The following is a 21,381-nucleotide window of genomic DNA, read 5'->3' on the forward strand; positions in this document are numbered from 1 at the left end:
AATCCTCTCCCCTTCATCCTCCTCATGGGATCTCAGGCATGCACAGACATGCACACCTGGTGTGAGTTTCAAGTTGCCAGGTCCGGGACTTGAACCGGGGTGGACTATGTAGGAGTCTAGCAATGTAATCGTTACACCACCTGCTGGTCCCGGCATTACGGAATCGAACGAGCAGCAGTCATTGGACCAGAGTGAGCTGAAATCAACAAACCACGCTCTCCCAGGAGACTTGGCCACAAGTCTCGGCAGACGGCCACGAGCCACGTCACTGTGTCCAATGGCAGACAGCATCACAAACCACCTTCCCTGCGCCTGGCCTGAGGATCCCAGACACCTCCCCACTAGCTTTCCGATGTGCTTAATTCCGCCAAGTTCAGTATGCGGGGTCTACTGTTACCCCATTCATCAGATGGGCAAACTTAGACGAGGCGAGTGTACACACTGCTGAGAATCACAGCTGTCAACAGCAGGCTGTAATGTAAACCCCGACAGGCAGACCAAGGAGCACACACCCTTGCCCTGGATGGCTGGGACACAGCAGCAAACCCACACTGCCTAGGATGACACCCAGAGGACTGAAGTTTGGGAAGCCCTGCTCTGGCGGTGCACCCTCGCTCCCAAGGTCACAAGCCCGAAGGCGCGTGTGTGGACCACTTAAGTTTTATGACGCTCTCGCTATATTTAAATTTGCTGCAAAGTCATAAAGAACTCAGTGGGCTGTCGGCCTGTGAGGAAGCCCGGAGATGGTGGTTTTAGTCTGGATAATGTGCAGTGTGGCCACATTCTGGTACTTAATGAAATCGCTCCTGACAAATACATAATGTAATAAGGCCATGCAAATTAAAATGCCAGCTAACGGCCCAGGGCCTAGGAGAAAAATAGCTGAACCTCAGAAAAATCGATGGCTTTCAACCCAAAATAAAGATGCACAAGACCCAGCCCTCGTGGTGCAGCGGTAACGCAAATGCCCTGCAAGATTGGAAGGTACACGGCCGACCGTGGGTTCGGATCCCCAGGTCAGCTTGAGAAGGTGCCAATGTGTGTGCAGTCCCTGAGGTACTGGGGGGCTGGAGGGTGTGACAGATGAAGTGCGTCCCCCCTCCGCTGCCTCCTCCTTCTTTCTTTTTCTTAGGTACGTGCTTTCTACCATAATGAAATAAAACAAAGCAAAACAGAAAGAAGCACAGTTGGCAGCTAGACCCCACTTCTGCTGCGTGCATCCTCTCATGCGGATGGCTAAAATGTAACCCCGGGATGACTTCAGTAACCATAAAAGGTGATGGGGTGTAAAAGCCACAGTGGTGTCCCCGGCAGCTGGCTTTACCCTGGCTGGCAGATATGGTGCGGCCAGGCTGGCTGTGCTCAGTGTTGCTTTTTCAAATCTTTGTGGCTGTCTGTTGTCATGACACGTCTATGAGGCAAGAGGGGAGGTGCATGCCGGGGAGGTCCCAGGTACGGAGAAGGAAGTCGGATAACAGATCGAACAGCTTCATAGGAGTCGGACAGGACCCACAGGAGGGGGACAGGACCCATGGGTGCGGGACAGCACCCACAGGAGTGGGGCAGAAGTCCTTAACTCTGTACTGTGTGGCAGTGCGATTGCACTTCCATCTTATAGATGGGGAAGCTTAGGCACGGATAGTTCAAGTCCACGGTCCGGGAGTGTTTGCACCCCGATGGTCTAAGTCGGAGATTTTCTGGCTGGGGAGACCTACACGAACTTGACCTTCATACCTGACAAGCGATCTTAGACTCTAAGCTGGGAGGTTCATTGATCACCCAGGGCTTCCGCAAGAAGGATGTGGGCAGAACTAAAAGTCCTCATGTGTCCAGCTCACATCCTGAACCCCATGTGGGAAGCGAGGTGCAGAGCCTGGACAAAAGACTGCAGGATGCACAGTGGGAGGGTCTTTCTCCTTTGGCATCCAGAGAGCTGCTCAAGATGCGAGCACAAAGGTCACATCAAGGTTATGCATGAAGGAATGGGAAGAGGTGCCGGTGGACTGTGTATGGCTGATGTTCCCCGGGGTAGAGAGAGGTCCTGGCTCCCAGAGACAGCTGCTTTCAGAGCTCATAGAGCTCATTTCAGGGTTCCCAGGTGCCCTGAGGCTTGGGCGAGGCAGAGGCACGAGGATTTACCCTCTAGCTGTGCAGGATGCTGGCCACTCTGGGGATAGCAGGCACTTGCTGACGGATCGTGAGCACGGGGCAGACAGCACATGGGAGCGTGGCACCACCACTGCAGAGCCCCTTCGCTCACTAACAAGCCGAGATCGGGCACAAGGTCACCCTTGGTGGCACACTCAGGCTGCTGTCCTTGCTGGGCTCGGGTCTCCAGCTCAACTGGGCTCTTCCACCCAGCACGTCCCAGTAGGGCTCTCTGGGTCTCTGGGCTCTTTCCTCCTGGTGGTGACATGGCTAAGGGACCTCTCACTCCACAGCAAATGATGCTTGAACCTAAGCCCTTTTCAGATATGTGTTCGGGATGTTAGAAGGTCCACAATCCCCTATTCACAACTCCAGGACCCGTTATTGCCTTCTTGTTGAACCTGACAATCATACCCCACTGGCCTGACCTTGGTGGGTAGGCCTGAGCTGGGTGTGTACCTGGTTAGCCTAGTCTTGGCCCTCCTCATGGAACCCTACAGACGTTTTCCTGCAGAAAATAACATCCCACTCTTCTGTGCAATGACACGGTGCAGCCGTGGACCCTGACGGGTACTCAGTGCTATTGGGGTTCTCAGATAAGCCACGTGGAGCTGTGTGTGGACGACACAGTGGCCTGTGGTGCTGGGCACTGTTGTGCAGAGGTGTGTGTTTGTGTGTGTGTAGGCATGTCCAGGGTGGCTCGCCTCATGTCATTGTCCCAACAACAGTTGGAGGTGGGTTGATCGTTGGTGAGTTTGGTTAAGGAAACTAGGGTGGAAGAATGTGTCTCTGGGGACCAGCAGTTAGCGTAATGGCTATGTCGCTGAACTCCATGTGCCTCCTAAGACACTTTCCCATCATTGTCCTCTTTCCTGGAGTGGAGAGGTGATGTCTCAATCCACCCGATTCACATTTCCTGGATCTGTTCTATCTAAAACCCATGCCATGGTTAACTGAGTCACTAATTCAAACTCGACACGGTGATCCTCCCATAATACTAGGAGATTGATAATTTTTGCCTAATGTTGAAAAGTCAAAATAGGGAACAGCAGATGGCGTAATGGGTTATGTTGCTGGACTCCCATGTAGTCAACTGCGGTTCAAGTCCTGGGCCCGGCAGCTTAAAACTCATGTCAGGCGTGTGTGTGTGCATGCCCAAGATCCCAAGAGGAGAATAGAGAAGGGATTGCAGCATGGCCATCCTCTTGTTGTGTGTGTGGGATGTGTGTGGCCTCTTGCTTCCTGTCTCTGTCTCTCCGGCAGTGCATGCGCCCTATAGCAAAAATGTCTCTTAAAAAAAAAAAGAATAAAAGTAAAAATAAATGATTTATCTATTCAGTGGGAGAATGTGAATAGAGAAGGATGCACGGAGGCTGCCTTCTTGCGGAGCCATGGAACACCCACTCTGACCAAAGGCCCATCTGGCAATGCTCTGGACAAGAAGCAAGTCTGCTCTCTTTAATTTACTGCCCTAAAACATGTACTCATAAAGTAAACACACGGCAGTGCTTTATGGCATGCGTTTTACCCTCACCTCGTTTCTGTATTTTCTGAACTGTTTGGTTTCGGGGCGATGCCTGTGTAGACAGGTACACCTTCCCATCCTTGACTCCCCACAATATCATTCATGGAATAAATGATCCTGGCTGCGACTCACGTACCAGGGAGGGGCCGGCATGGAAATAAACCACACAGGGCATCTGGGCCCCAGAAGCCATCTTGTCAAGAAGAAAAACATCTAAAGTAATACTTGCTGTGGGGACCAGCAGTTAGCTTAATGGCTATGTTGCTGGAGAGCAGAACTGAGGAGGAAGGAGAATTGTGGCAGACCTTGCGGGGATGATCTGTCCCTGGGAGTGGATGTGAAAAAGGTTGGAGATTGTACCAAGGGTGCTTCTGATTTAAAGACGTTTCTCCAGGGGAGCAGCAGTTAGCATAATGGCTATGTCACTGGACTCCCATGTAGTTGACTGCGGTTTGAGTTCCGGACCTGGTGGCTTAAACTCATGCCGGGCATGTGTGCGTGCGTGCCCAGGATCCTGAGAGGAGAATGGAGGAGAAGGGATTGTGACATGGCCATCCCCCCTGGGGGGTGATTACTCACTTTCTCTCTCTCTCTCTCTCTCTCTCTCTCTCTCTTTCTGCATGCACCTTATAGCAGAAACCTCTCCAACAAAAAAGAGACTCTCGAGAAAGGTTAAAAAGCATTGAAATGTTTCATAATGGCTTTCCTCTTGAAACTTAAAAAAATTAAAATCCCATTTGGCATTGCATTTTTTTTTTCTTTCAATTCAGAGGTTTCTGCACTGCCAGCTCACCAGCCAGCGTGTTCTTTATGACGGCAGGCTCTGATTTCCTACGTTTCAAGCTTTAGCTTTCATGCGGGGGACTGACTCGACTTACTCTCCAATGATAGGCAGTGTGGCTCGCTTCTCCCATACGTTAGGTGGGTGACCATGCTGACTGCTGACAGCTCTTTTCTCCTGTCGGAATGAAACTCCAACCGCAGCGAGCACGGTTCATAACTCACCCTCCTCACACAGCCTCAATGTGTCTGCTGTTCTTTCTCCACGGGATTCATGCAAAACACATGCTAAGAGAGTCCAACATGGGATTCTTTTTTTTGGGAGAGATTTTTGCTATAGGGCTCATGCGCTTGCCAGACAGATAGAGAGAGACAGAGAGACAGAAAGCAAGAAATCACTCCCCAAGGAGGATGGCCATGCTGCAATCCCTTCTCCTCCACTCTCCTCTTGGGATCTTGGACATGCATGCACACGCACCCGGTGTGAGTTTAAGCCGCCGGATCTGGGACTTGAACCGTGGTTGACTACATGGGAGTTCAGCGACATAGCCATTACGCTAACTGCTCGTCCCTTATTTGATTTATTTTTTTAAAAATCCTGTATTTCTTTATTGAAGGCGCAGAGGAAGATGAGAGCAGGGCCCTCCTAGTCTGGGAGCTGCCCATGTTACACGTCCCAGGCAGCTTGTCCCAGGCGACTCCACTTGCTGGGCCAGAACCATCATGTGTCCCATCTTCCCTGTCACCAGAAAGCACCTGTCCTCACCACACCCTCGGCACATCCCTTCTGGTCTCTGCTAAGGTCAGGACACGGCACCAGTCTCCACCCCTCCTGTGTCCCCACACTCCACAAAGCTCTGGTCTCTCCCATCTCACGGATGGACCCCAGCCCCAGCCGCCACTTCCTCTCCTACCCTCACATGCCAGCTCACAGCCACCGCCAAGTTCCACCAGGGCCACCTCCCAAACAGCTCTTAAGTCAGATACCTGCAGGTGACATCCCTCCTGTCCCCTGCTTTAGGCATCATGACACCTCACACGACCCGCAGAGGAGACGTTCATTGCCTCTGCTCAAGTTCACTGATCCTTGTCCCATTTCCACGCAGTATTCAGGCAGCTCCACTCGGGGCACAAACCTTAGCTTGCCATTTCCCTGCTGGAAACACTCCAGTGCATTCTGAGGGTCTAGAATAAGCCCATGGTGCTCAGGGCTAGGCCCCACCCACGTTTCTGAGTGACCTTCTGTCCTTTCCTCTTGCCCACCATATTGGCTATAATGGTCTTCTTCTTCACCTTCCAGAATCAGCTCAGTGAAGGCCAGCTTTCGCCCTGGCCGGTCTTGTTTCCTGGAACACGTCTGTATCCCAGAGTCTGTGGTTCTTCTTTCCGATCATCTAGGTCTTAGCACGGATGTCGCCTTCTCAGCATGGCCTCTCCTGACCACCCTGTGCATCGCTCTCTACCCCACCACTTTATTTATTTATATAATGCCGACTATCCGGAAGCATCTTCCTCGCTTGTTTATGGGTTTATGTCTATGGACTCTCCTCCACTCCCACCTGCTCTCTACAATGCATTATTATTATTATTATTTTTGTAGAGAGGTTTTTGCTATAGGATGGTGCCCTTACCAGAGAGACAGAGAAATAGAGAGACAGAAAGTGAGACATCACTCCCCAGAGGGGATGGCTATGCTGCAATCCCTTCTCCTCCATTCTCCTCTTGGGATCTTGTGCACGCACGCATACGCGCCTGGTGTGGGTTTTAAGCTGCCAGGCCTGGGACCTGAACCATAGCAGACTACATGGGAGTCCAGTGATGTAAGCATCAGCCATCTGCTGGTGCCTCACTACAGTGTATTTTTCATGTGAAGAAGGGTACTTGGTATTTAGAACAGCACTGGCATGGGTAGTGCTAGCTACTTGCTAAATAGTAGCTGAAGCACTGTTTTTCAGATCGTTCTATTTGCTGTAGTTTGTGAGATGCCAATTCCCCACTCTGAAATCTGCGGCCCTGCCAATGGTTTTTCCATGGATTTGTGAATTTTGCCTGGGAACTCATCTTTGGTGAGAATTTTCTTCCATCTGAGCCTTGAGGGCCTCCATGAGAAGCTCTGCGTTTGACCCCGAGGGATCCGATGAGCTTCGCTAGTTCTTACACTGACTTTTCAGCCTTAGCATGATGGGGATTTGGAACGCTGAGCCATGCATGGGGCAGACGTCAAGGCTCCTACTGCTTCAGGGTGAATCTTTTCCTGCTCCCAGTCCTAGGCAGTTGGCCAGCTTTCCCTGTGGTGGGCAATGATTTTTTTCTAGTCTTGTTGGTGACAGTTGTGAGCCTGGCTTGATTATAGGAGCTCAATTCTCATTGCACATGGGGCTTGACAGCTCAGCTCTAGGCTCTGGGGCAGGTGTTCAAATCCTGGCTTCCTCGGCTTCCTTCGGGTTCAGGGGCCCCTGAGGTGAAAGTCTCTCCTTGGTCTGGTCCCTGGAGCTCAGCACTGTGTCTTTTTTTTTGTGATGCTATATTTTATCCAGCATTCGTGTATGCAATTAGTCCAACATCTGGACCAAAAGATCCCTTCCAGCCAGTCTCCACTCCTTTGTTGTCTCTGCCATTAAGCCAAGAACCTCCCTTTGGGGATGAGGCCTCTTGCAGCTTGCTTTGCAGCCCTTGTTAATGCACACACTCTCATGCATTTCTGCAAGCATGCTGCTGGGGCCCCCTGGGTGCACACGATAAATACGTGCTCATTAAAGGCAAGCCAATGACTTTCACTATTTTGCCACCAACAGCTGGTCGAGCTGGCTGGTACTGCCACTTGTCCCCTCTCCCCAGCAGGCTACTTCACCCTGTCACACACGGAGCCCACTGCAGCAGATGGGAGCAAGGGTGGTAATTAGGAAGATGATAAAAAAGGGCCGGCATCGCGATGGCTTTTAAAAGCCGGTAATTCGGGTGGAGCCTCTCAGGGCTGCAGGGAAAGATGGAATACATGCCCCGCCCCCATTTACACCCAGGCAACTGTCCATATGCACGCATAAGAGGATGTAAATAATAATAATGTTGATGAGAGTTGGTCCCAGGCCAGACACGTGCTAAGCACCTTCCCGAATAATGATATAAAATATAACAATAATGATGATTATCAGGGTTGTTAACATGCATATGGGACTATGGGACAGATACCATTCTAAGCGTTTTTTTTTTTTCCCTTTCATTTTATAAGCCCATGGTGCTCAGGGCTAGGCCCCACCCACGTTTCTGAGTGACCTTCTGTCCTTTCCTCTTGCCCACCATATTGGCTATAATGGTCTTCTTCTTCACCTTCCAGAATCAGCTCAGTGAAGGCCAGCTTTCGCCCTGGCCGGTCTTGTTTCCTGGAACACGTCTGTATCCCAGAGTCTGTGGTTCTTCTTTCCGATCATCTAGGTCTTAGCACGGATGTCGCCTTCTCAGCATGGCCTCTCCTGACCACCCTGTGCATCGCTCTCTACCCCACCACTTTATTTATTTATATAATGCCGACTATCCGGAAGCATCTTCCTCGCTTGTTTATGGGTTTATGTCTATGGACTCTCCTCCACTCCCACCTGCTCTCTACAATGCATTATTATTATTATTATTTTTGTAGAGAGGTTTTTGCTATAGGATGGTGCCCTTACCAGAGAGACAGAGAAATAGAGAGACAGAAAGTGAGACATCACTCCCCAGAGGGGATGGCTATGCTGCAATCCCTTCTCCTCCATTCTCCTCTTGGGATCTTGTGCACGCACGCATACGCGCCTGGTGTGGGTTTTAAGCTGCCAGGCCTGGGACCTGAACCATAGCAGACTACATGGGAGTCCAGTGATGTAAGCATCAGCCATCTGCTGGTGCCTCACTACAGTGTATTTTTCATGTGAAGAAGGGTACTTGGTATTTAGAACAGCACTGGCATGGGTAGTGCTAGCTACTTGCTAAATAGTAGCTGAAGCACTGTTTTTCAGATCGTTCTATTTGCTGTAGTTTGTGAGATGCCAATTCCCCACTCTGAAATCTGCGGCCCTGCCAATGGTTTTTCCATGGATTTGTGAATTTTGCCTGGGAACTCATCTTTGGTGAGAATTTTCTTCCATCTGAGCCTTGAGGGCCTCCATGAGAAGCTCTGCGTTTGACCCCGAGGGATCCGATGAGCTTCGCTAGTTCTTACACTGACTTTTCAGCCTTAGCATGATGGGGATTTGGAACGCTGAGCCATGCATGGGGCAGACGTCAAGGCTCCTACTGCTTCAGGGTGAATCTTTTCCTGCTCCCAGTCCTAGGCAGTTGGCCAGCTTTCCCTGTGGTGGGCAATGATTTTTTTCTAGTCTTGTTGGTGACAGTTGTGAGCCTGGCTTGATTATAGGAGCTCAATTCTCATTGCACATGGGGCTTGACAGCTCAGCTCTAGGCTCTGGGGCAGGTGTTCAAATCCTGGCTTCCTCGGCTTCCTTCGGGTTCAGGGGCCCCTGAGGTGAAAGTCTCTCCTTGGTCTGGTCCCTGGAGCTCAGCACTGTGTCTTTTTTTTTGTGATGCTATATTTTATCCAGCATTCGTGTATGCAATTAGTCCAACATCTGGACCAAAAGATCCCTTCCAGCCAGTCTCCACTCCTTTGTTGTCTCTGCCATTAAGCCAAGAACCTCCCTTTGGGGATGAGGCCTCTTGCAGCTTGCTTTGCAGCCCTTGTTAATGCACACACTCTCATGCATTTCTGCAAGCATGCTGCTGGGGCCCCCTGGGTGCACACGATAAATACGTGCTCATTAAAGGCAAGCCAATGACTTTCACTATTTTGCCACCAACAGCTGGTCGAGCTGGCTGGTACTGCCACTTGTCCCCTCTCCCCAGCAGGCTACTTCACCCTGTCACACACGGAGCCCACTGCAGCAGATGGGAGCAAGGGTGGTAATTAGGAAGATGATAAAAAAGGGCCGGCATCGCGATGGCTTTTAAAAGCCGGTAATTCGGGTGGAGCCTCTCAGGGCTGCAGGGAAAGATGGAATACATGCCCCGCCCCCATTTACACCCAGGCAACTGTCCATATGCACGCATAAGAGGATGTAAATAATAATAATGTTGATGAGAGTTGGTCCCAGGCCAGACACGTGCTAAGCACCTTCCCGAATAATGATATAAAATATAACAATAATGATGATTATCAGGGTTGTTAACATGCATATGGGACTATGGGACAGATACCATTCTAAGCGTTTTTTTTTTTTCCCTTTCATTTTTTGGAGAGGTTTTTTCTACAGGGCGTGTGCACTCGCCAGAAAGACAGAGAGACAGAGAGACAGAAAGTGAGAAATTACCCCCCGGGGGGATGGCCACGCTGCAATCCCTTCTCCATTCTCCTCTTGGAATCTTGGGCATGCATGCACACGTGCCCAGCATGAGTTTAAGCCGCTGGGTCCAGGACTCGAACTGCGGTCGACTACGTGGGAGTCCAGCGACATAGCCATTACGCTAACTGCTGGTCCCCTAAGCGCTTCTCATACACTAATTCATTGGCTTCTCTCAACCCTATTTCTTGACCATTACAACTAGAGCAGATGAACCTGAGGTTAAGTGACTTGCCCAAGGTCAGGCAGCTACCAAGCGGCAGAATTCAAGGCCCTGCCCTTGAACCTCCCTGCCCAACAGTCCCTCTGTGTATGCTATCTCAGTCTGCAAAATAACCCGCATTTTACAGAAAGGAGGGGTAGAAGTTCAGTAGGTATGAAGCACGTGGCTCCGAGCTGCACACTCGGACTCCCGGCCAGCTCTACCTGGATGGCCGTGCTGGAGCTGCAGGGCCTCGGGGCAACCACCCGTGTACACAGACGTGCACGCGTGTGCTCAAGTCTCCTGGATGCTTTTCCCAAAGCTATACAATTTTGTTTTTAAACGTTATGTATTGCGAAGCATTTCTTCCTTACGTTTGATAACGTATTTAAGGAAATGAACATCTTACCCGTTGCTAATGTTTTAAATGAATACATTAAGAAAAAGATGAGGGACCAGCAGTTGGCATAATGGCTATGTCGCTGGACTCCCATGTAGTCGACCGTGGTTTGAGTCCTGGACCAGGTGGCTTAAAACTCACGCTGAGCACATGTGCGCGCATGTCCAAGATCCTCTCCCAGCCCTCCCCGGCCTTCCCTCCTGAGGACTGGCAGGCAGCATGGATACCACTGGATGGGGAGGACGTAGGTAGGGAGACAAGATGGAAGCCCAGGGGAGGTGGGGGCAGCCTGGTGTGGCGGGGGAAAAAAAACGCCAGCCATGCTCCGCGGTTCTGTCCTCCCTGTACGACTGGACCGTTTACCATTTGCCAAGTACTTGCAACCCGAGCTTGGCCCAGAATCCAGCAAGCAGTTTTAGATAAACCAATGCCCTTAGATTCTAAGTGAGGCCCCATCACAAATGTTGCAAGGAAAGGGATGAGAAGGGCTTCCTAAGAATATAAAGGGAGGATGGGGCTGGCAGGTGGTGTAGTGGTTAAGGGCGCTGGACTCCCACCTGGCTGACTGGGGTTCACATCCTGGACCTGGCAGCTTGCTTTCTCACTTTCTCTCTCTCTCTCTCTCTCCCTCCCTCTCTGGTCAAATTAAAATAAATAAATAAATAAATAAATGTAAATATATATATTTTTTTTAAAAAAGAAAAGATAAAGGGAGGAAAGCCGCCACTCTGTTCTACGCCAAGGAAACCATCTCTCTCTGTCTCTTGAGACCCTCCTAGAGGCTGAATGATGTCCTGGAACACACCCTGCCCAGCAGTCTAGTGGGGGGGGTGGATGTCTGCCTTTGCCTTCGGGCGAGGGCTGGAGGAGGCTCAGGGAGGCATCTGGTTTGGGCAGCTGTGGCTGATGGGCGGCCTCCCTGGCAGGTGGTCATTTTCTGTCTGTTTTTGTTGGCTCACTGCGGCTCTGCGGTTCTCATAACACAGTAAGCAAGAGCTGGACCCCCAGGGCAAATGCACCTGCACCCTCGCTCACCAGCACTCCTCTGCAGGGGGTCTACTGCAGGGTGGGAGGGGGACAGTCCTAGGAGTGGTGGCTGCTTTCCACCACTGTTTTCCTCCCTGGCAGCTTAGAATAAAGGAAGCCTGACAAATAGCCCTCCTGGCTCCCAGGGAGCGCTTAAAGCAGGAATAATCGCGTGCACCAGAAATCTGGTCTTCATTAGTGACCAAGTAATAGCAACGGGGTGGCCGGGATCAGCGAAATGACAGTGTGCCGCATTCGTGGGCCGAGGGACAGTCCCAGCACGGAGGGGGGCCAGAGGGAAGGGAAAGGAAGAGCTCATTATAATGAGCTCAAAACAATCCTTTCCCCCAACATCTCTCTGCCCATAGAGCAGTGGATTTCAATTCTGCTGGCCACTAGGGAGTTTTGGAAAACTCTGGCCACCCAGGTCCTATGCTCAGACCAGAGTATTTTGTTGTTTTTTTTTTTTCGCCCTAACGTGAAAAACTTAAAGATATACATGGTCCTAAAAATGCATATGAGACTCATTTTAAGCAGGGAGATGCGGAACGTTTTTTTTTTTTTATTTGCCAGAAGGTGCGGAGAAAGAGAAAAAGACAGAGAGGGGTCAGCAGGTGGCATGGTGGTTAAGGCACTAGACTCCCACATGGCCAACCATGGTTTGAGACCCAGACCTGACAGCTTGCTTTCTCACTTTCTCTCTCGCTCTCCCTCTGGTGAGCGCATGTACTCTATGGCAAATTAAAAATAAAATAAAATAAATCATTTGAAAAAGTGCTCATCGGGGATGGCCACACAGCAATTCCTTCTCCTCCACTTCTCCCTCCTGTTGGGATTTTGCACATGCATGGGTGTGTTTTTTCAAGCTGCCGTGTTCAGGATTTGAACCTTGTCTTTGGCCTTGTGGGATCCAGTCCACATACCCACCAGGCCATAAGCTCACCCAAGGGGAAAATATTTTTTGGTACAGGACCAGATAGTAAATATGAATAGGTGGGTGCTTGTATTTGCTGCAGGGGTCGGAGGTCAGGCGAACGTCTCACGGGTCATCGGAGAAAGATGGCGGTGGAGTCGCCAGGAGGACATTATGAAGGAGCCCGGAAAGCTGACAGACTGTGAGAAGACATGCCCTCTCTTGCTGCGGGTTTTCACCACCAATAACAGTCGCTATTAACGAGTGGAGGAGTTCTCCCTCAGAAACGAACCATCCAGCCCGCTACAGATCTATATCGAATGGATGCAACCTTGAAGGAACTGACTACTTTAACAAAAGAAGTTGACCCAGAAGCTAGAAAGAAGGGCACACACTTCAAGTTTGCAATTGTGCCCGATTTGGAGGGATAACCGTTATGTCCAAATAATCTCCTCTTTGGAACTTTGGTGACTGTGGGGTCATGGACTATCAGTCCCCTTTCTGCTGAGCATGGTACTGTCTTTCTCCTGAACTCCATAGCCAGGTCTTTGAAGGTCGATAAAAACAATTGCAAAAGGACTTTGTGTCTGACAGATGAGAAACGAATACTTATTAGCCATAAATGGAGTTGTAGTCAAAACTAGAGCCTATGTTCTCTGGCACTATTATAGTCTCATTTTGAAGTTTATAAACAGTATGGCAGGGTGTCAGCCTAATTACCTTTAGTTTATTACAGTAGAACATTTCAAACGTATAGTTGAAATGGGAAAAAAACCCCGTGTACTACAAGTGAACCTCGAAGTACAATTTCACTTGTTTAGCTTGTAACAAATAAAAGCAGCCATTTACAATCTGAAAAAAAAAAAAATAATGATAGGGTCTTCAAAAAGTTCATGGAAAATGTCCATTATGAAAAAGCTATGGATTTCACTTTTTTTAAAAAAAATTTGTACCGAAATGAACTGGACTTTGATTCCGTTTTTCTGTGACCCTTGTGAAGTCGCCTCATATTACTGGCTTTGTGAGACCCGATGTGATGTGTGTGGTGCACCGGCTCAACTCTGCCAGGGTCACAGGAAGACAGACCATTCGGATGTCAGACACGTGAGCAGGCCTGTCTTCTTAGAAAACGTTATTTGCCAAAACAAATGAGGATTTGGCTCCTGGGATGAAGTTCGACCCCCTTGCCCGGAGGACATGGGCAGCTTTTTTTCTTTTTTTTCCTTTCCTTTTCTTTCTTTCTTTCTTTCTTTCTTTCTTTCTTTCTTTCTTTCTTTCTTTCTTTCTTTCTTTCTTTCTTTCTTTCTTTCTTTCTTTCTTTCTTTCTTTCTTTTTCTTTCTTTTTCTTTTTTTTTTTTAGGTTTCTTCCATAGCCTGCATGTGCTTGTCAGATAGACAGAGAGGCAGTGAGAAGAAAGTGAGAAAATCACCCTCCCCAGGTGGGGATGGCCCCCAGTGAAATCTCTTGTCCTCCACACACCTCCTGGGATTTTGAGCACGCATGCATGCGCACAAACCCAGTGTGAGTCTCATGCCAGATCCGGGACTTGAACTGCAGTTGGTCGTGTGGAAGTACAGCACCTCAACTACCATGCCGCCCGCTGGCCCTGATTGGAAGCTTTTCTAAGTCACCCATTATCTTTTCCATGTCTCCCCCTCCCAGCTCACAGAGCCCCTCTCCCCTGGCAAGTTCTTAAAGACCTCCGTGAACGTAACCCGTGGGAGGGGCCGCGCAAGTAGGTGCGAGCAGCTGGTGGAGGGACCCGGACTCCTTCTACCTTCCGTCACCTCCTGAGTCTGCTTGAACATTTCTCAAGATAAAAAAGCTAAAAAAGAAAAACTAACTAAAAAAGGGAGAGGGGGAAAATCCTTCCCAGAAGAAAACGCTAATGGAAACCCGTAGGGAGGTGGGCTGGGCCTCGAGGAGGCACGCACAGGGGCGCGAGGCGCGCAGATACTCACGACCAGTACAGCAGCATGAGCAGGAAGGGGCAGATGATGAGGGCCTGCAGTGCCTGCCAGTCCCGGCACAGCGCCGCCAGCCCGGGCATGAGGAACTGCCCCGCCATGGCCACGAAACTCGCCACCATCGTGATCATGAACCGTTTTCCGGGGGGGCACAGCTCGATCCCTGGAACACAGAACCAACAAGAGAGACGTGAGTGCCCTGCCCGACAGCCCTGCCCGGGGAGCTCTTTACAGATGGGTAAACTGAGGCCCCAACTGAGAAAACAACCAGATGGTTCCTGAAGGCTGCAGAGCACGTCAGACTCGGTTGTTCACAGGCTGAGCTCAGAGGCTGGGGCGTGCTGCTCCCGACGGGACAGAGCGCCCACCCGCACTGCCCAGCTTCCTGTGTGCACCCGATGTGACCATGCCTGCTGCCCAGTGGACTCCCTCACTCACCATCCTCTCTCTGATGCTGTACCTGGAGAGGCGGTCAACCTCCAGGCTGGACACCAGGCATGCCCAAGTGCTCACTCCCACCCACGTACAGCCATCCCTTCTGGGCCCAACTCCAGTGCCCCCTGGGAACTAGGGGGGCCAAGCAGCCTACTCACACCATGAGAACGAGGGAGACTGTGCTGGTGGCAGCTTATCTACCGATCTACTTATTTATTTATTTACTTTTTGGGGGAGAGATTTTTGCTGTAGGGCACACATGTTCGCTGGAGAGATAGAGACAGAAAGCGAGAAATCACCCCCCAGGGGCAATGGCCATGCCACAATCCCTTCTCCTCCATTCTCCTCTCAGGATTTTGGGCACACACGCACACGCGCCCGGTATGAGTTTTAAGCTACTGGGTCCAGGGCTCGAACCTCAATCGACTATATGGGAGTCCAGTGACATAACCATTATGTCATCTGCTGGTTCCGGCAGTGTATCTCTTTAAACAAACAAAAGCAAATGATCACTTGTGCTTGGATCTACAGCGATGACCTAACCGGAAAGCTCCTTCCCCTCCCTGGAGCCTGCTCATGGTAGCAGGGTGTGTTTTTGCACTCCTCCCACTGGACCTATTAGGTGGGGCTTCTTCTGGCCAGGAGTATGTCTGAACCTTCTTCACAGTTCCAAAGAAAAAAAACCAGTGTCATCTTCAACCAATGGCCATGAAAGGAGGAAGAACATCGTCTCTCCTACTTGAACTCTCAAGACTCTATTCTCTTTCTCTTTCTCTTTTTTTTTTTTTTGGAGAGGTTTTTGCTATAGAGCATGTGTGCTCACCAGAAAGACAGACAGAAAGAAAGAAATCATCCCCCATGGAGGATGGCTATGCTGCAATCCTTCTCCTCCATTCTCCTCTTGGAATCTTGGGCACACATACACACACACCCGGCATGAGTTTAAGCCACCGAGTCCGGGACTTGAACTGCGGTCAACTACATGGGAGTCCAGCGACATAGCCATTATGCCAACGGCTGGTCCCAAGACTATTCTCTTACTTTGATCGTGAGTGAAAATGAGGGCTGCAAAGCTTTGATCTGTAGCCCCTGGATGACAACCAGTGCAGGCCTACTGAGCAAAGTCATATAATGAAGATCCTTCATACTAGAAAAAGCAGCAGGGTTTTATATATCGTTTTCCCCTCTGAAGCACGTGCATTTATCTGCTATTCTTCTTCTACAATATACAGCATTCCCTCAAGTTTTCTTGCTTGCTTGCTTTTCTTTTCTGTAAGTGGAGTGAACACGATTAAAAGCAGCAGCAGCAGAAGACAGAGTCCCGGGAGAGAATGACTGCTTTTCACGGCTTTGTGTCCGGAGACTGCTCAGATGGTGGCTTTGTAGACAGTGGTCACAGCTCACCTGCTGCTTGTCTCGAGACCGCAGCTGGTGCAGGAGGTCAAAAGGCAATAAGACGGGGAAGCAGATAGAGAGAACAGATACATTACACCGAGCTACATGGATACCATCAGCCCCAACAAGGCTGGGGCACAATGCCAGCTGATACCTACACCAGCTCTTCCGTGGAAAAAAAAAATAATAATGCCATCACACTTTCCATTTCTGCTTGCCACAAACAGACCATCATTGCAGCCATCAAGCAAGCGAGAAGCCCGGCCTCACTGCATACCGCTTAGAAAGAGCTTTTCAGCGCTTAATTAGGAGGACACGATTAAACAGCCCACTCCTGGCCATCTGCTATAATGCCGTTCCTTTGACTCCCACAGGGCAGGGCCACTTAAAAGAGCACTTCTTAGCAGGGGCCAGGCCCTATCAGGATCTGCCATGTCTGCTCTTAAGAATAATAAAGCGGGGTCTTTTTTGGAAGAGACTAACCGTTGTAGGCTCTGATTTTGACTGACTAAGCAAAAGTGGTAGACTGGCTGCCATGGAAACCAGAAATCTACATTAGCCACGGTAAATTCAGAGTTCGGAGGCTGTGCACAGCGAGGATCAGGTAAGACAATTTAGCACTTGGCCACCAAAAGAACCTTTCAACCAAGTCGGAGAGATAACGTCAAAACATGATGGCTTGGGACCAGCAGTTAGCATAATGGCTATGTCGTTGGACTCCCATGTAGTCAACTGCGGTTCGAGTCCCGGACCCAGTGGCTTAAAACTCACACTGGGCCTGTGTGCGTGCGTGCCCAAGATCCCGAGAGGAGAATGGAGGAGAAGGGATTGTGGTGTGGCCATACCCCCTGGGGGATGATTTCTCGCTTTCTGTCTCTCTGTCTCTCTCTGTCTCTCTGGCGAGTGCATGCGCCCTATGGTAAAAACCTCTCCTAAATAAATAAATAAATAAATAAATAAAACCAAAAGTACAAAAAAAAACCATGATGGCTTCATGTTGGGGAGCTTTCCTCTTCATTATCCCTCTTTAATGTAGTGACGCAATAAGTATGAACATATCTGCACAACTGTGATTCTTTTTTTAAATGGTTATTTTTTGGAGGACTAGCAGATGGCATTGGACACTCCCACATGGCTGTCCATGGTTTGAGTCCTGGATCTGGTGGCTTGCTTTTTCCCTTTCCCTCTTCCCTCACTGTATCTCTCCCTGGTCAAATTAAAATAGATGAATGAATGAATAAAATTAAATAAATAATTCCTTTTTTTTTTTTTTTTTGGGGGGTTTTTGCTATAGGGGGGGTTGGCTCGCCAGACAGATAGAGACAGAAAGCGAGAAATCACCCCCCAGGGGGGATGGTCACGCTGCAATCCCTTCTCCTCCATTCTCCTCTCGGGATCTTGGGCACGCATGCACACGCGCCCTGCGTGAGTTTAAGCCGCTGGGTCTGGGGCTTGAACAGCGGTCGACTATGTGGGAGTCCAGCGACATAGCCATTATGCAAACTGCTGGCCCAAATAATTATTTTAAATACTGTCATTTATTTATTTAGAGAGTCAGAGAGTGAGAGGCATTCATAAATGAGTCTTCAGACCACGATCCACCCCCAGCTCGGCTAGCCAGGATCGTGAGCATGGGCATGCACTCGGCGTGTACAGGTAGGTCCTGAGACTTGAACCCAAGGCTCTCTCATATGGCTTCAGCCTTGGGGAATATTGAGCTACCATTGTGGCTCTGTAACTACGATTCTTTTACTACAGCCCCCACTCGGGACATCTAATCCCACCTACTATTTATGCTTATGTGAAATCAAGAAAAGATCAGAAAGTGGTTTCCTAGACCAGGGTCTAGGTGTGCAGATGATGGAGGAAAATGGCCCCTCGAGAGGACCACTGAGCCCACAGGAGGACTCACAGGCTCGCTCCCTTTGTGGCAACGAGTCGCTGTGGCCACTACGTCTACCTGGAGTGTCTGTCGATTAGGCAATGATTAAATCAGCATCATTTTTCTTTTTCTTCTTCTTCTTTTTTTTTTTTTTTTTTAAGAGTTTTCTGCTACAGGGCAGGTGCGCTCGCCAGAAAGAGAGAGACAGAGAGACAGAAAGCGAGAAATCACCCCCCAGGGGGGATGGCCACGCCGCAATCCCTTCTCCTCCATTCTCCTTTTGGGATCTTGGGCACGCACGCACACACGCCCGGCGTGAGTTTTAAGCCACCGGGTCTGGGACATGAACTGCGGTCGACTACAGGAGAGTCCAATGACAGCCATTATGCTAACTGCTGGTCCTGAGCATCATTTTTCTTCTGAAGGTGCTCTTACTCCTCTCCTGTAAAAGGGCTAAGCGGTCCCCTAATTCCCGGCTACTTGCACCTGCCGAGCCCCCAAACACTGAGTTTACCGTGGCCAATGCAGATTTCTGGATTCCATAGCGGTCACTCCACTGCCTGCACTTCGTAAATGAAGCCCAGACCTATCTGTTATTCTTTCCTGTGGACCATGGGGAGGGTGTCAAACACGCAGCATCTCGGGTCCCACCCAGCCTGCAGAATCGGCCTCTGTCTCTCTTTTTTTTTTATATAGATTTTTGCTGTAAGGTGCATGTACTTCCCAGAAAGACAGACAGAGACAGAGACAGAAAGCAAAAAATCACCCCCCAGGGGGTATGGCCACACTGCAATCCCTTCTCCTCCATTCTCCTCTCGGGATCATGGGCACGCATGCACACGCGCCTGGCGTGAGTTTAAGCCACCGGGTCCAGGATACGAATTGTGGTCGACTACGTGGGAGTTCAGCGACATAGCCATTACGCTAACTGCTGGTCCCCCCAACCTCTGTCTCTTTTAAAAATATTTTTTTTTCTTTTTTTATTTCATGACACGGATAGAAATAGAAAGAGAGGAAGGGCAGGCACCACCAACAGGGCCTTATGCTGCGATTTGCATCCCCAGCCTTTCCACCGAGCCAGGGCCTGGGGTGTGCACCTGGGAGGTACCGGTTTGACTGGGGAACTGAACCGCGACCTTCCGAAGGGATCCGGCATCGCATGAGCAGCCATGACCACGGCACTATGGAGCCACCTAGCACCTGCACCTTAACGACACCCTCAGAGGACTCCCTGAGAAGCACTGGCTTACTGCGTGTTCCCCAAACGGAAGCATGTCATGTGTCCCCGACGCACATGGCTGGGTGCTGAAAAGATGGGACCATTTTCTGACCTCCCCACTCCCTCTGCCTTTGCTCAGAGTCCTAGCAGAGACGTGAGATGTCTGGCTGTTTAGCATTTCTGTTGGTGCAATGCGAAACACGGGGACTTGACAGAAGACACAGGTGGGACCATTTGCAGAGAGCTAGCTTTTTTTTTTTTGTTTTGTTTTGCATGGACTCACCAGAAATTCTTTCCAAACTGCCCGAATCCAAGTACACTCTGAAGGTGGCTATAAAGATTTTTTTTTTTTAAAGCAGTGATCAAGGAACCACAGGCACTTTAGGGTTGCCATTCATCACGTGTTCCTTCAGGGTGGCGAGAAATTGGTTTTTCTGAAGTGGGAGAGGAAAGTCTAGTCAGAACATTACAACCTTAAGTCCTGGCAGAGGACAGGAGGGAGTGGGGCCCTCAGAGGGGTGTTTCCACCTAGTCTGCAAGAGGGGGCAGCTGGTACAGTGGATCACACACCTTCGGGAAGGTTCTGGCCACTTGGCCAGGGCCACTGGCCTTGGTCTTCAGAGGCAGGGAGTGGTCCCTGCGCTAGCTGTCCCTCAGGGCCTGGTGACTGCAGTGACTACCCACCATAGACAGGTACCCATAGCCCTTGTAGTCCCTGTTGAAGACCCCTACCTTGAGCTGAGTCTTGGTTTTTTTTTTTGTTTTGTTTCTGTTTTTGTTTTTTTGTTTGAGAGGTTTTTGCTATAGGGCGCATGTGCTCACCAGAAAGAGAGAGACAAAGAGACAGAAACCGAGAAATCACCCCCCTGCCCCAGTGGGGATGGCCACACCGCAATCCCTTCTCCTCCATTCTTCTCTCAGGATCTTGGTCACGCACGCACATGTGCCTGGCGTGAGTTCAAGCCACCGGGTCCAGGACTCGAACCACGGTTGACTACATGGGAGTCCAGCGACATAGCCATTACGCTAACTGCTGGCCCCTGTGCCTCGGTTTTATAAGATATTTTGTGAAACAGGCTGTAACGCAGGCTGTGGTAAGTAGTAAATGGTATAGAGGGCCTGAACGGTGAAGTGCAATGAGTTAGAATTTACAAGGAACACTGTGATGTATTATTACTCTGTATAATGATAGGATTATTGCACTCTCGCCTCGTTTCGCCAAAGGAGACATATCTGGTCCCTTCCCCAGCAGGCTGGCCCTCAAACATCCCCATTATTGAAATGACTGTCCCCCGGCACCTTAATGGAGAAGGCTTCCCAGCTGCTCCTGGAACCTAACTATCCTTGTGGGTGAGCAGACACTGCGGAGGGTGGTGGGGATGAAGTGTATGTAATTAAGACTGAGAGGGGACATCTGGGCAGTAGTGCACAGGGACCATGGCCATGGCCTTGAGGTCACAGGTGCCGCAGCAGCTGAGGCTCCGTGCGGGGGCGTGTTAGGAGGTGGGGTGAAGGACTGCAATGGTAGGAAGATTTGCTTTTTTTTTTTTTTGGAGAGGTTTTTTGCTATAGAGCGCGTGTGCTCGCCAGACAGACAGAGAGAGACAGAGAGACAGAAAGCGAGAAATCACCTCCCAGAGGGGATGGCCACGCCACAACCCCTTCTCCTCCATTCTCCTCTCGGGATCTTGGGCACGCACGCACACATGCCCAGTGTGAGTTTAAACCACTGGGTCTGGGACTCGAACCGCAGTCGACTACGTGGGAGTCCAGCGACATAGCCATTACGGTCCCAAGATTTGCTTTTCAGAAGTTTCAGACCTCCTAGTGGAAAACAAAGTGGTGCTGCTCAGAGCAGTCACTTTGGGACAGAGGGCGAGGAGGGCCCAAGAGAACTAGGCGTCTCAGCCTGGCGTCATCATGGGCTGCAGAGTTGCAGGGTGTGAGGGTCGGTTTGATGTGTCAGCACAGTGAGGCTAGTCCCAGCCTTCAAAGCCTAACCCAGGTGTTTCTGTGGAGCCCGTGGACAGATGTGATCAAAGTCCAGGCAGTTGAAGTTTAACCAGGGGAGATGGTCCTTGATGATCTGGGTCGGCCTGACCTGCTCCTACTGAAAGACCTT

At 50.2% G+C, this 21,381-nt stretch overlaps 1 protein-coding gene across 1 annotated transcript in view; it reads right to left on the bottom strand.

Annotated features, from left to right (window-relative positions):
- The window catches only part of SLC22A23 (solute carrier family 22 member 23), a gene marked incomplete at its 5' end in the record, with an annotated part of 233,938 nt that overhangs the window by 25,540 nt on the left and 187,017 nt on the right, over positions 1-21,381 (bottom strand). The window contains 1 exon segment of the mRNA XM_006172283.2: positions 14,323-14,491. Coding sequence (XP_006172345.2) covers positions 14,323-14,491 — 169 coding nt within the window.

This window comes from Tupaia chinensis, unplaced genomic scaffold (genome assembly GCF_000334495.1).
Source record: "Tupaia chinensis unplaced genomic scaffold, TupChi_1.0 Scaffold138812_1, whole genome shotgun sequence".
NCBI classification, from domain to species: Eukaryota; Metazoa; Chordata; class Mammalia; order Scandentia; family Tupaiidae; genus Tupaia; species Tupaia belangeri.